The sequence below is a fragment of the Mus pahari genome, chromosome 1 (genome assembly GCF_900095145.1).
Source record: "Mus pahari chromosome 1, PAHARI_EIJ_v1.1, whole genome shotgun sequence".
NCBI classification, from domain to species: Eukaryota; Metazoa; Chordata; class Mammalia; order Rodentia; family Muridae; genus Mus; species Mus pahari.
The window spans coordinates 83,665,129-83,678,876 of NC_034590.1; the positions used below are offsets into that span (position 1 = coordinate 83,665,129).

Below are 13,748 nucleotides of genomic sequence, written 5' to 3' on the forward strand. Positions count from 1 at the left end.
CCTCTCCCCCTCTCCCTCTCTCTCTCTTGCACACACACACACACACACACGCACGCAAACACACAATCTTATTCATCATTGTGCCTCCAAGTCTCAACACATTCTCCAGCCATATTAAACACACTCATGAATAATGAAAGCCTGGTTTGAATGCCTCTCACATCTAAATGAGTTCTTTTAAGAGACAGTCTAATCGTCTTCTTTTCTTTTCATACCTCTCTTAAGATGTCACAATCGATTCTTCATTTGTATTCTGAGGGACGGGTGGGGGCACTCAGCAGCAGCCATGATCAGCATCAGGTCAGCCACATATGAGTGGACGCATATGTCGTCAAGCTCACGTCTAACCTCCGTCTCTACCACCTTGACCACTGTGTTCATAGGCTCACTGTGTCATGACAGGGTGGCTGGGGAAAGAGGCTGACTGTCTATAAAATGGGTCGTCCTATCTACTTGATTACTGAACTCCTCCTCAGCTAACATCATCTTTTGATGAACATTTACATGAGACTCAAGTATCTTCACGTCCTTTGCTAATTTGGAGAGATCTAGTCACATATATCTTCCCCAATGGGTCCTTCTCATGCATTTTCCAATCATGTTCCTTCCGAGTACCTGACCATCCAGCCAATCCACGGGCAACAGCCTATGAATCTGTGAACAATTACATATCTGGTCATTTCTCCCTTCAAACAAAATATATGACCATGAGTACTGTCCGAGTGCTGCCCACGGTGAAGATTTCCTCTCCCTGGTTGTCCCACAGTGAGGCTGTAATGCAGCAGCTATCCACTTCTGGGTGGTGCCTGCACAGTGTACAGAACCATCAGGAAACCAGGCCTGAGTCTTCTCTTCCTCAGTCAGCCAATCATAAGGCACACCCCGTGGGGCTGTATGTGCATGCTTGGCAGCAGACTTTTTGTTGTTCTTGTTGTTTTGGTTTTGGATTTTTGCTTTTTTGAGACAGGTTTTTCTCTGTGTAGCCCTGACTGTCCTGGAACTCACTCTGTAGACCAGGCTGGCCTTGAACTCACATAGATCTTCCTGCCTCTGCCTCCTAAGTGCTGGAATTAAAGGTGTGTGCTACCACAGCATGGCACCAGATGGTATTATTAACAGGAGCAGAAACCATAGGCATTTGGGTAATCTCTTTGGACCTGCTTGGGTCCAATCACATATATACCACTTCCATTTGATGATGGGTTACTGCTATGCATGTCTTACTTTGTGACTTCGTGGGTCAGGTAATATTTAGTTCATAATAGGCAGCTCAGGTCACATGGTATCTTGGCAGCTCGTTATCAAATGTTCAGTTTCCACAGAGGCCCAATTGCAGACTAGGGGCTGCCTCTAAAAGGGACAATAATCATCTGCAAATGATGGTAGAGCCTTACTCTAAAATCTCATAGGTCTCTTCTGTGATTCACCTATAGCAGACTGCCAAAGGCTCCAAATAGTATCTCTATCTACCACTGACACCTCAGGTACCATTGGGTCTTCTGGATTATACAACCCAAGCGTAGAGCAGCCTACACAGCAGCCTGGTCCTATTGAAGAGCTGTCTTCCATTCCAGGCCCAACACAAAACTATAATCATTCAGAGTCACTTATTTTATAGGCCAGAGTAACACACCCAAGTGAGGAATGTGCTGTCTACAGAATCCAAATCAGCCCACTAAATATTTTGCTGCTCTTCTGGTGGTGGGAGGGGACAGGTACAATAACTTATCCTCCACCTTAGAAGAAGTGTCTCTGTATGTCCCATATCACTGGACTTCTAAGAATTTCACTGAGGTAGAAAGCTCTTGAATTCTGGTTGAATTTATCTCCAATCATCTGATGAGCATATTTGTTACCAGTAAATCCAAAGTGGTTTTACCTCCTGGTCACTTGGTCCAATCAGCATAATGTCATCAATGTAGTGTACAAATGTGATGTTTTATGGGGAAAACTGACAATGGTGATCTCTTCTAAGTTATGACACAGAGATGGAGAGTTAATATATCCTTCCTGTAAAACAGTAAAGTTATACTACTGGCCTTGCCAACTGAAAGCAGGTTGCTTTTGGTGGTCCTTATTGCTAGATATTGAGAAAAAAAAAAGCATTTGCTAGATCAATAGCTGCATACCATGTACCAGGAGATTCTGCTCAAGTAAGAATACTACATCTGGTACAGTAGCTGCAGTTATGTCACCCCTTGATTGAGTTGTTAGTAGTCAACTGTCCTTCTCTACAATCCACCTATCTTCTGCACTGGCCAGATAGAAGGGTGGTACTAATCTCCGCAGTTCCTCCAGGGATGTGATATTGTTTTGAATTCACCATTTTCCCTTGTAGAGACAACTCTAAAGACTTCCATTTAACCTTGCCAGCCAAAATAGCCCTTATTCTACAGATCATGGAACCAATGTGAGAATTCTGACACCTTGTCCATATATCTATCTCAATTATGTATTCTGAGAAGAAATAGCCACAGGGTGAGTTCTGGGAACAACAGGACCTACTGTGAGTTGGATGGCAGCCAAAACTCTATTAATCACCTGGCCCCCAGAAGCCCCTACTGTTATTGGAGAGCCACAGTGTCTCTTGGGGGGTCTTCTGGAATCAGTGTTAATTCAGAGCCAGGATCCAATAGACGGCAGTAAGTCTGATTGTTTTCTGCCCTTTAGTGTACAGTTATCCTTGTAAAAGGCTTGAGGTTTCTCTAAGGAAGAACTGGAAATAGGCTAACAGAAAAACTCTTAAGTATTTTATCAAGGTCCTTCCTTGGGGCATGCTGGAATTCCCTTCATTCACGGGGTTCTGGATTTGCAAATTGGCTCCAGTCTGGAATTGGTTCACAGGCTGACATTCCCTTTGCTGCTATCCAAAGTGTAGCCTTTCTTTCATTTCCTTGGAAATTTTCCTGCTTATACAGATCCAACAAAAATGCGGTAGGCTTCTTACCTATTTTGTCTCTAGAAATATCATGACTGAATAGCCAATAGCAAGGGTCCATATGAGTCGTGCCACCATGAAAATCTCATCACCTCTGCTGCCCATTATAGGTTAGGCCATTATGGAAATTGCTTTGTCTATACTGCCCATTATGATAACCACAATCACCTTTGGCAATTCAGTGCTGCCACCTGGCCCCTGCTACTTTGGTGTCCAATTAAACGCCTTGCATTTAATTCATCCAACTGAGCATCAATGTCTCCAACTCTAAGGTCTGGCACAAGGGAAAGGGTGACAACCAAGGCCTTCAGATGTGCTCCTGCCCCTCTCACCATTTTGCATCTTATAGGATTAGTGAAGGGCATGGCTTCTGGGCCTTCCCATTGTGTAGGATTAGGTTTTATGCAGAGTATCCAGTCTAGAACTGAAGTTTAAATGAGCCTTAAAAATCCTCCATGGACACTAAGCTAAGGGATATCAGGCATCTATGGCTTGCCAGCCATCTTTTGACAAATCCTTCAGCCAACCATTTAAACTTTTGACACATACCCTCTTTTCTGTAACTGCCTAAGCTTCCAAATTAAGCCCCTTTACTCAGGGGACCCATATCAATAAACCCAGCCTGATCCAATTTCATGTTCCTTCCACCATCTCACCTCCTTAAAGTCTATTCCAATATATATTCCCCGACTTCTGCTTGAATGAATTACCAAACTCAATCAGCTCTTTATATAATTAGTGCACCTCCTCAGAACTACACTTTCTACCTCCCCTCTAGGAACCTGCTTAGCTTTAAGTCTGGTTATAGGTCTAAAGGTGACTATTGGTGGGCCCTGAAGGACATTAGTATTGTCTTACCTGTTATTTCCTTTAGAGAAGGTCACTGCTGGTTTAGCAGACATGAAGAATTAATTTCCTCAGTCAAAGGTGGGAAAGGCAATCTTTCAGGGGGTGGGGTGTGAGCACATCTTCTGCTAAGGGTGGAAACACTACTTCCTCAGGTGAGATAAAACTCTGATAATGTGTGGGTTCAAAGTTCTCAGCTTGAATAGGGTCCTCCCACACATCTCCATCCGAAGTTATAGGATCCTGTTCTTTACCAGTTAATGTCCTTCAACCACTGACACCCTTCAAGGCAGAGACTGGAATTTTCACTCTAAGTCAGCCAAGCTTATAATGAGAGTTTGGGTTGGGTCCCTCAGCTTGAGCTCCTGGAGCTACTGGAGAGAAGAGCCTCCCCCAGGGCACACTTAGAAACCTTTAGACTGTTTATGCACATCTGGAGCCAGCCAGTTTTACCACTCGAGTTCATTGTTGTCCTTCACTTCATGCTGAGATGCTAGAATGGAACCCATTCTTTTCTTTGCCAGTTTATCCAGTGATGCTAGGAGCAACCAACCAGCTCAACCATTTTCGTTATTTTTCCACAAACTGTCAAAAAATGTTATATACAGAGTCACCAAATTCCTTGCCTCTTACAATTGGTGAATCAGAATAACAAAATTCATTTGTCTCCTTAGGTTTGTAAAATAATTTACATCATGAACTTTCAGCACTCTTCAAGCTTCTAAGAGAGGCTTCAGTAACTGTGGGAGTCAGCAGATAGGAAAGCCTATTCCAGATACTTTAAGAATTCATCTTTATACTTCTGTTGCTCTAGAACCACTTGGTCAGGGTTCTTCAGGGGAACATAACTAAAAGAATACCTATATTGATAGATAGATAGTTAGATAGATAGATAGATAGATAGATAGATAGATAGATAGATAGATAGATAGATAGATAGGTGTGTTTATGAGAATGGCTTACAGGCTTTGGTCCAGCTAGTCCAATAGCTGTCTACCAATACAAGGAGCAAGAATCCATCTACCCTCTTCCAGTAGATGTTTTATGAATGAATGATAACTGATCTGTAGTCATCCCATAGTAGTTATCATAAATACCCCGGCCTCCTAGCGGCTTGTTCCCCAGCAGTGGAATTGTTCTGGAGTACGGTGGAATCTTTAGACAGTAGAGCCTTGCTGGAAGAAGTGAACCCCCAGAGGCCCGTAAATTTTGATAGCTGGCCTTACTCTCTTTTTGTTCTTGGATTTCTGCCTATGACACAATGTGAATGGCCACTGCACACTCCTGCTGTTGTGTCTTCCCCATCATGATAGAGCACAGCCTTTAAACTCCTATTCCCTATTCTGGTTTGCACTTTTATTGCTGTGACAAAACACCTCAACTAAGAGCATCTTGGAAAGAAAGGGTTAAATTCATCTTACACTTCCAGGTCATAGTTCACCCTGATAAGGTAAGAAATTGGGGAAGGAACTCGAGGCAGGAACCCGGAGGAATGCTGCTTACTGGTTTGCTCCCTCTGGTTTGCTTAGTTAGATCTCTTATAAAAACCCAGGGCCACCTGACAGGGGTGACTCCACCCACAATGGGTTGGGCCCTTTCATATTAATCATTAATCAAGAAAATGGCTCCTCTTGCCTGCAAGTCGATCTGACTGAGGCTTTTTCCCCACACTGCAGTTCTGTTTTCCTGAGTGACACTAGTTTATGTCCTGTCAACAAAAACCACAGCAGCATGCTATGCTAGTCTCTGAGTCTACTCCCTGTGACCCCCAAGCAGAGACTGTGACCTTACCATTTGGCAGTTATGTAATTCTTCTCTTCTTATAGATAGGGCCATGAAACTATGTTTTCATTTTTCTTCTCCCCTAAATACATTAGAATGGACTCCCAGAAGATATGCTAACTCCAAGATGTTCTGAAGTCAGGGCTGGTAAGAACCTACACAATGGCATGAGCCCAGACCCTGGAAAGTGAGGCCACGATCGAGTTAACACTGGGCATCTTTGTGAGGTGTGATAACGCAGTAGCCTCAATGTGGGTCATGCTACCTCCACAATGGCTCCATACTTATTCCCTGGTCTTTCCACAGTTGCTCCTTTACTGGTAAAATGAAATAAATTTTGCTGACTATATACTGGACCACCTCCATGGAAAACAGCCCTGAGATCACAGAGAAATTTTATAAACTATTCCAAGAAATGTCCAGTAAAAGAAAATTTACTGGGATTGAGGAGAAGGTTGGCAAAGCTACTTGGAGAGAAAAGAAAGCCCAAGGTTCGCTTGGCCACCTGTTATCTTCCTGAAACATCTCAGTGAGGAAGCTCCCTCGGGGCCCCACCCCTCCCTCCACAGCAGGACCAGGCCTGATAGCAAGCACAGTCATATTAACCATGGGCCAGGAATTTAACAATAGCAGTAACAATGGCTACCACTACTGATTAGTTACTGAATGCAACACACTGCAGTCGGACCTTCTAGAGATTGTCTGTACATGGCAGTGAACACGCCACAGAGGGACCAGGTATATATTTTAAAGTCATTTCAATAGTCTGTTATTTCCCAGGTCCATCAGTTTCTGAGATCTTTCTCTGTCAGCCCTTTTCAACTCCAAACAGTAAATTCAACCCACTTCATAGCAAATTCTAACCTTACCCCAATAGGCAGATACCCCAAGGAAAGAGAATATCAAATGAATAAACCCTTTAGACAGAAGACGATCAGACACTTAGGGGATTGGGAATGATGTTCCAGGAAATGTTCACTACAGTTTTAAAAGAAAAGTTTGGAAATGATCGGTGAATTACTTAGGACTTTCATACCCAAAACTCTGAAATGCTAGCACACCAAGAAATTTAATTTAGATTTCTTTAACATGCTCTCTCCTGATAAGCGAGCATTCAGTATATAAATGGGATGCAACTTGACTGCCAAATTGCAACACAGAATGGAGAAAATTTGTCATTTTGAAATGCTAAGGGAGTTCTTACTAACAGCTTTCTCATCTTGTAAAACTATTATTTTTCTGAACCATAATATGATTTATAAGCCTCTGCTGAATTTTATACTTTTGATGGGAATTGTCTTAAAGTAAAAAATGCATTTTCTCAGAATATAAAATTCTCTTAGGAACTGACCAAATGAGGGATAAAGTGAAACAATTTCTACAAGTAAGAGGATCAAGGACTTGGTCCCTGCAAACATACAGCGCATGGGAATGTTTGTCTTCCTCAGCGATCCTGGCTCATCTGGACTTCCCAGGCTGATACCAACCACCCAAATCCTGCAGTGCTGTCCTAGGTCCAGTGCCCCCCACCATGCACCCTCAAATCCCCTTAGACCCCTACAACCCATTAGTCACCAAAGCTCCTTTCCACAAACTGTTTCTTTTCGCTGAATCCCAACACTGAAACAATGACAAAATCTATAGGGATTTTTAGTCCCAGCTCTCAAGAAGTTTGTGATGCAGCACAGGAATCAGGTAAAGAACAAGCAGTCGTTCCATGGGTTAGTAAGGTCTGTGCTTGGAGTATCCCAAGGTCTCTGGCTCTCCTAGGAAAGACACTCAGGCAGGCAATCAACCCAAAAGAAGGAACATCCTGGTTGGGTATGAACTGGATAATCAAAAGGGGTGTGTGTGTGTGTGTGTGTGTGTGTGTGTGTGTGTGTGTGTGTGCCGCCTGTGTGTTGTTTTGTTTAAGATACAGATTATTTTTTTAACTGGGCAGTGATGGAGCACACCTTTAATCCCAGCACTCGGGAGGCAGAGGCAGGCAGATTTCTGAGTTCAAGGCCAGCCTGGTCTGCAGAGAGAGTTCCAGGACATCCAGGGCTACACAGAGAAACCCTGTCTCGAAAAACAAAAAACAAAAAACAAACAAAAAAAAAAGATTGTTTTTTTAAAGGGAGTGAAGGGAGTGAGGGAGCTTACATTTTATATAGTCTCAGGGTGAAAAACCTGGAGAGCTTATAGGAAATATATAGCTCCCACTTGCGGTCTCTATAAATTCTTACAGTCAGCTGTATTTTTCTATAGTTAGGGGTAAGTACTGTTTATGCCCATGCTTTGAAATCATAGATTTTACCATTGTCTTCTTCCCAGGAAATTGAAAAGCATACAGGGCATTCCTTGCAGGTGCTTGCAAAGGTTGATTATGGGTATTTAGTTAAGATGGAATAACATCAGAATTCTGGAGCCCGGGGAGCTTGTCATGCAATGGTGACAAATGAGGATGAGGGTGTTTCGGGGGAGCAGTAAAAAGCTTTCCACACCATGTTAGTATATCATCCAGGTGTAGTTGGGATCTAAAATATCCCCCTTCGCACTCATATGTCTGAACCTTCAGCTAGGGTGCTATATCGGGAGGTCATGGAACATCTTGGAGGTGGAACCTTATTCCACGATGGGCAGGATACCCTTCTTTGGAGGGCAGGCTTGAGGTTCATAGCGCTACCTTGCTTCCTAATTGAGAATTGCATCTCCTAATTGCATCTCCCATTGAGATGCAAGCATGTGGCTGCTGTGCTTCTGCCTGAACAGAGCCCCACATCTCCATGCCTTACTTGCCATGATGCTTGCCATGCTGGACTGTGTTCCCTCCGACTGGAAGCTGCACAGACCGTTCTTCTGCTAAGTTGTTCTTTGTCAGGTACTTTGCCTAAGCAACGAGAGAAGAATCTGTCTCAGTTAGGCTTTCTATTGCCATGATAAGACACCATGACCAAAAGCAACTTGGGGAGGAAAGGATTTATTTCATCGTGTAGCTCAGGCTATCATGAAAGGGAGTCAGAGCTGGAACTTGAAGGCAGGAACTGATGCAGAGGCATGGAGAAATACTACTTACTGGCTTGCTCCTCATGGCTAGCTCAGTCTGCCTGTTCATATAGCCTGCAAGACCACCAGTCCAGGGGTGAGCTTCCCCCCTTGTCAATCAGGAAAATGCCCTATGAAGTTGTCCTACCGGCCAGTCTATTGGAGGCATTTTCTTAATTTACGGTCCCTCTTCCAAAATGACTCTTACTTGTGTCAAGTTGACATAAAACTAACTAGTAGAAAAGTGAATATCTCTGTGGTCCAGTCATTCTCAAGTATTTATTGGGAGAGAACTTTATTAAAATAAAGCTTGATTTGCATGGGTCCTCTCTACCACATGACACACCAACTTATTGACCCAAAGTACTCTTTTGAAAGAGCAGATCTGGTTATCTCAGTCCTGGGGCATGCCCCTCAAAGACATCTATCAAATTTTGAGTGAAAGGCCATTTTCCAGCAGACCCTTGGTCACATGGTGATGGCTACTTACCTCCCCACTCCCCTCATGTCATTTCCTTGACTTTCTACTTATGCATCCTCCAGCAAGCACATGTCACCCCTGCTTCAATGGTTTTATAAACAATGCCCTCTCCTTTTCTTCTCTCTCCTAATTCCCCAGTTAGTGCCTGTTCTTCCAATCTCAGCTGAGCTATTATTTCTCAGGGAAGCGTTTCCCAGCTTGGTCAGGTCTCCCTTCTGCACTCTGTAGTTGTTTCCATAGTACCCAATCACCATTAGCTGTGGGTTTGATTATTTTCTGCTTCCCCTTTCTGTGATATAAACTTTGGGAATGAGCCGAGTGGTCCCATCCCTGTTGTTCATAATGGCCCTGGTACCTTTCTCATTGCCAGCCACTAAACATGCCCTCTGGCAATCATTTTGTTGAAAATGTACCCATAAATACTACGAGAAGACAAAAGGAAGGAGCCTTCCACTGAACCAGAGCTGTGGGTCTTAGACTCTTCCTAGGAGGCCTACGCTCCTGCAAGGGTCCCTGGGGCACAGGAGAAAGGCACCATGGCATAAGAACAAGAGGCTTTGCTACTCAGTTTTGAAGTAGGAAGGGTTATTACTCTCTTGGTCTGAGGGAACTTTCCCACTTAATGTCAAGAGAACAGATAAAATGATCAAAGTCACTTTGTGTAGACAGGAAGCATATTTCATTCACTTATTTCAACATCTTGTCTCTCTTGGGTGGGAAAAGACTGTAAAAGACATCTGTAAAGCTGGCCCGAACTGTATTCTTTTGTGCAAGACTGGATGTAACATAGACATTTTTTTGGAAAGTCATCTTGGCTTTCGCCCAGACGATTGGGGAAATTGTCTCTACTCAGTACAGATCCCCACAGAGAATGCGGGCCAGTTCCTAGGTCTGGAATCATGGGAGTCAAACTGTTATTCAGTGTGGTCAGCTCTAATGGAGTCAGGGATGCCTTTATCTGTTAAATAGGGTGAATCGAAGTGAAAATTACCTTTTGATTGAGTAGCATTGCTGAAGAAAATCAATAGAAATGGCTTGAGATTTATCGGCACCAGCTCAATTTTAAGTGTTGTAGACTCTTAAACTGCTGGAACACTGGGCTTCAGGATCCACCCTTCTCCAGGCCAATGGAAAATAAACAAGAGAGTGAGTTAAGGGAGAAACTGCGTGTCTGTCCTATCCCAAAGGAAAGAGGAAATATGTGCTGACCAAAGCTAAGTCATTTGCAACCTCAAACTATGCATTCTAAATTCTAAGAGCCCACGTTTGACGTGTTCAAGGGAGAGAGACCACAGCTGACGCTGTCTTTGTTCAGAGTGTAGGAGATGGTTTTGTCTAGACTTTCAGGAATGATATAGAATGACATTTTTAGAACAAATCAAAAAAAATAGTTTTAGAATCCTCTCTTCCCTTCAGGAGAAGGATTTGACGTGCTTCTGAAATACGTGGTGGGTCTATAAATGGCTTCCATCATTTAATAGGAAGAGGATGGGAAAATGAGCCATTGAGAAAAGATGCTGAAAATGTCCTTGGCTTACTTTCTTACTTTGATAGCAGTGCCATCATTAGTAACCCAGTACCTGATGGCGAGAGGATGGTTTATAGGCACGTGCTAGGCTGCTGACATACATTGCCTGACAGTTCTCAGGCTGACATCATGGGGCAGGCATTGCTTGGCTGCTTATGGATGAAGAGACAGAAGCACACAGAGCTTGGGGAACAGCACACAGAGCCACCACACATGGGCGTGTAAGCAAGGATTGTGTTTGACTGTCCCTCTAAACCTGCCCCTCTCACCACTGTGTTGATGTCTTCTTTCCCCACAGGGCCAGCATTGTACAGAAACGCATTATTTATTTTCAAGACGAGGGCTCCCTGACCAAGAAGCTGTGTGAACAGGGTAAGAACATGCAGATGGGGGAGGGAGAGGTGAGGGAGGGCTCTTTCAGGTTAAGCTGGCTGCAGAAATTCAGGCAACAGGGCTTTCTGAGTTCCCCTGGGCTCTGCCTCCTCACGTAGCTCTGATTTTTAATCTGGCTGTGTGCTATGGATAATTGGATCCGCCTTAAGCTCTAATTACTCGGCTTGATTCCCTGGGTAGGAGATAATGTACCTTATATTGGTGCTGTCTTCTTATTTTTGTGAAACAGTGATTATTCTGAAGAGGTTCCTTGGAATAATTCACAGGACTTAATTAAGGAATGCACAGTTGTGTACCTTTAAAAAGCCTATGGTGGCTCTCTGGAATAACCAGAACTTGCATGGTATCTGAATAATATGGAGCTTTTCTCCAAAAAAAAAAAAAAAAAAGAGCAGTAGAAGACAGGAGTGTCATGGGTTGGAGGGTAGGGGACACTAACCTTGTGATTTTACCACATCTAAGTCTCTGGTTCTCAGACTACAAGTTCATAAATGCCCTTTCCTTAGAGTGAAACATTCTAAAGATGTCCTTTTTCTGGTGCAAGGGATCATATCTGGTGCCTTGTGCGTGCTATCTAAGCACTTTAGCTCTGAGCTACCCCCGTGCCTGGGACTGGAACATCCTAATGAAGTAGACAGGGTGTTTACAGATGGGGCCTGGGCTCAGATTAGGCCTAGCTTCGATCTTGCCCTTCTGCCCCCACACCATGTGACTTAATGACATACAATAAGCCGAGAAAATGGCTCCGTGAATAAAGCTCTTACTATGCAACTGTGAGGGCTTGAGTTCAGAGCCCCAGACTTCACATAAAGCTGGACATGGTGCTTCAGCCCTGCAATCCCATGTAACATGTGAGATGGAAGCAGAAGTGGGAATTCCTAGATGCTCCCAAGGCAGCTAGCCTGTCTACAGGTTAAAAACAATAAAGAGAACCTGTTCCCAACAAGATGAAATGTAAGGACCAACACCTGAGATTGTCCTCTGAGCCCCATAGAAGTGCAAAGGCATACCAGCATTCACAGACTCCAACCCAGGCAAACACACACATCATACACACAAGATTGAATGTGTGTGTGTGTGTGTGTGTGTGTGTGTGTGTGTGTGTGTGTGTGTTTATGCATGGTACCTATTGCTGTCTATGTTCAAACGCTTGTTCATTAATCTGTAGTGAAAAATAAGACTTTAAACATCTGAACTGGTTTAGAAGTTATTAGGTAACTCAATGAAAACCGAAAATGCACTATAATTATACAGCTTAGCTATCTCATTTCTATTCATTTTTGCAGAATTTTTATTTGCCTTTCCAGCAATTAGTCTTTTCGGAAGGAATAATCCTCTCCAACTATAGCAAACCATAAACTACTAAGAAAGGTTGGAGAGAGGTCTACTGAGGAAATAATAATTGCTAATAATTTTGAGTGTTTGCTATATGACAGGTACTATTCTAAACACCTTCTATTGCTTAATTGTGCAATCTATACTATAGCCCTGTATGGTAAAGGCTATTGGATCAGCCATAGTGCAAATGAAGAGCCTGAGATAGAGAGAGTTCAAATAGCTATTTACAGTCAGCAGCGGAGGGCAAGGATTGACACCAGGCGTCCATGCCTTGAGCCACTGCTCCCTGTCAATGCTGAGTCCTCTGTGGCCACTATTTTGCAGCCCTGTCTGTATCAGAGCAATGCACTGTCTTCTTGTAAAAAGGCTAGAGTCAAATGTTAAGTAGAGTTTTATGGAGATAGTTGCATGCTTGGCATCAGGGTGGGAGTTCTGGACTCTCTGGCCAAGACCCTTGCTAACTTCTGGGTGTGCATCACTATGCATGGGGTGTGGTCTTCCCTCTAAGCCATTTAGCTGATAAATGGTTCTTTTAGCTTTTTTCCAAACAAGGAACATCTCCACTCTTTAGGCTCTTGTTTCTTTTTTCATTTTTAAATAAGTAGTTTTATTTTATTTATTTATGTATGTAAGTACACTGTTGCTCTCTTTAGACACACCAGAAGAGGGCATCACATCCCATTACAGATGGTTGTGAGCCACCATATGGTTGCTGGAAATTGAACTGAGGACCTCTGGAAGAGCAGTCAGTGCTCTTAACCACTGAGCCATTTCTCCAGCTCTTAGGCTCTTGTTTCTTAAGTAACAAACTCATCTCTTACCCTCTTTCCATGAAAGTATACTCAGTTCCCATGAGCTGGACTCAAGGGTGTTCTGACTCACACATAGGCTCCATCTTAATCTTCCCCTGTAGGTATCTAAGCTCATCATTCACTGTGGTGTGGTTCTGTTAGCTGGACTGGCAGAAGCCAGGCTTATTTCCAGAATCTGAAAGTTCTTAGGAGATACTTCACAGACAGGCCCAGCCCCAGGTCTGACAAGAATCCTTGGAGCCTTAGTGCTGACCTTAGGAAGCCTCGTCTAAGCTGTGTATGTGCTAACGTCCAGTGAGCACAGCAATAATGAAATAGTCTGATGTTTCTCTAGTTGCTTCTCTCAGGCTGAACTCTTAGGAAAATGGGTGATCACACCATCTATGCAAAGACTCCTTTCAACTTGATGGACTGAAAAGGCCCAGCAAGTCCTCATGCTTTTGTGTGCTTATAGATGATCCCTGGAATCAGCAGACCCATGAGAAAATTAACGTCAAAATGATCACATTAAGAAAATCATTTAAACATAAGCAGAGCCGAGGGATTTTTTTAATGTACTTAATCACTTAGTAAACGCCAGCTTTTCATCAAAATCTCTATGTG

At 43.3% G+C, this 13,748-nt stretch overlaps 1 protein-coding gene across 1 annotated transcript in view; it reads left to right on the plus strand.

Moving 5' to 3' along the window:
• Nucleotides 1–13,748, plus strand: part of Spon1 (spondin 1) — a 279,501-nt gene that overhangs the window by 111,544 nt on the left and 154,209 nt on the right. Inside the window, exon 4 of the mRNA XM_021201343.2 lies at nucleotides 10,901–10,974. Coding sequence (XP_021057002.1) covers nucleotides 10,901–10,974 — 74 coding nt within the window. The remainder of the gene's footprint in view (nucleotides 1–10,900; nucleotides 10,975–13,748) is intronic.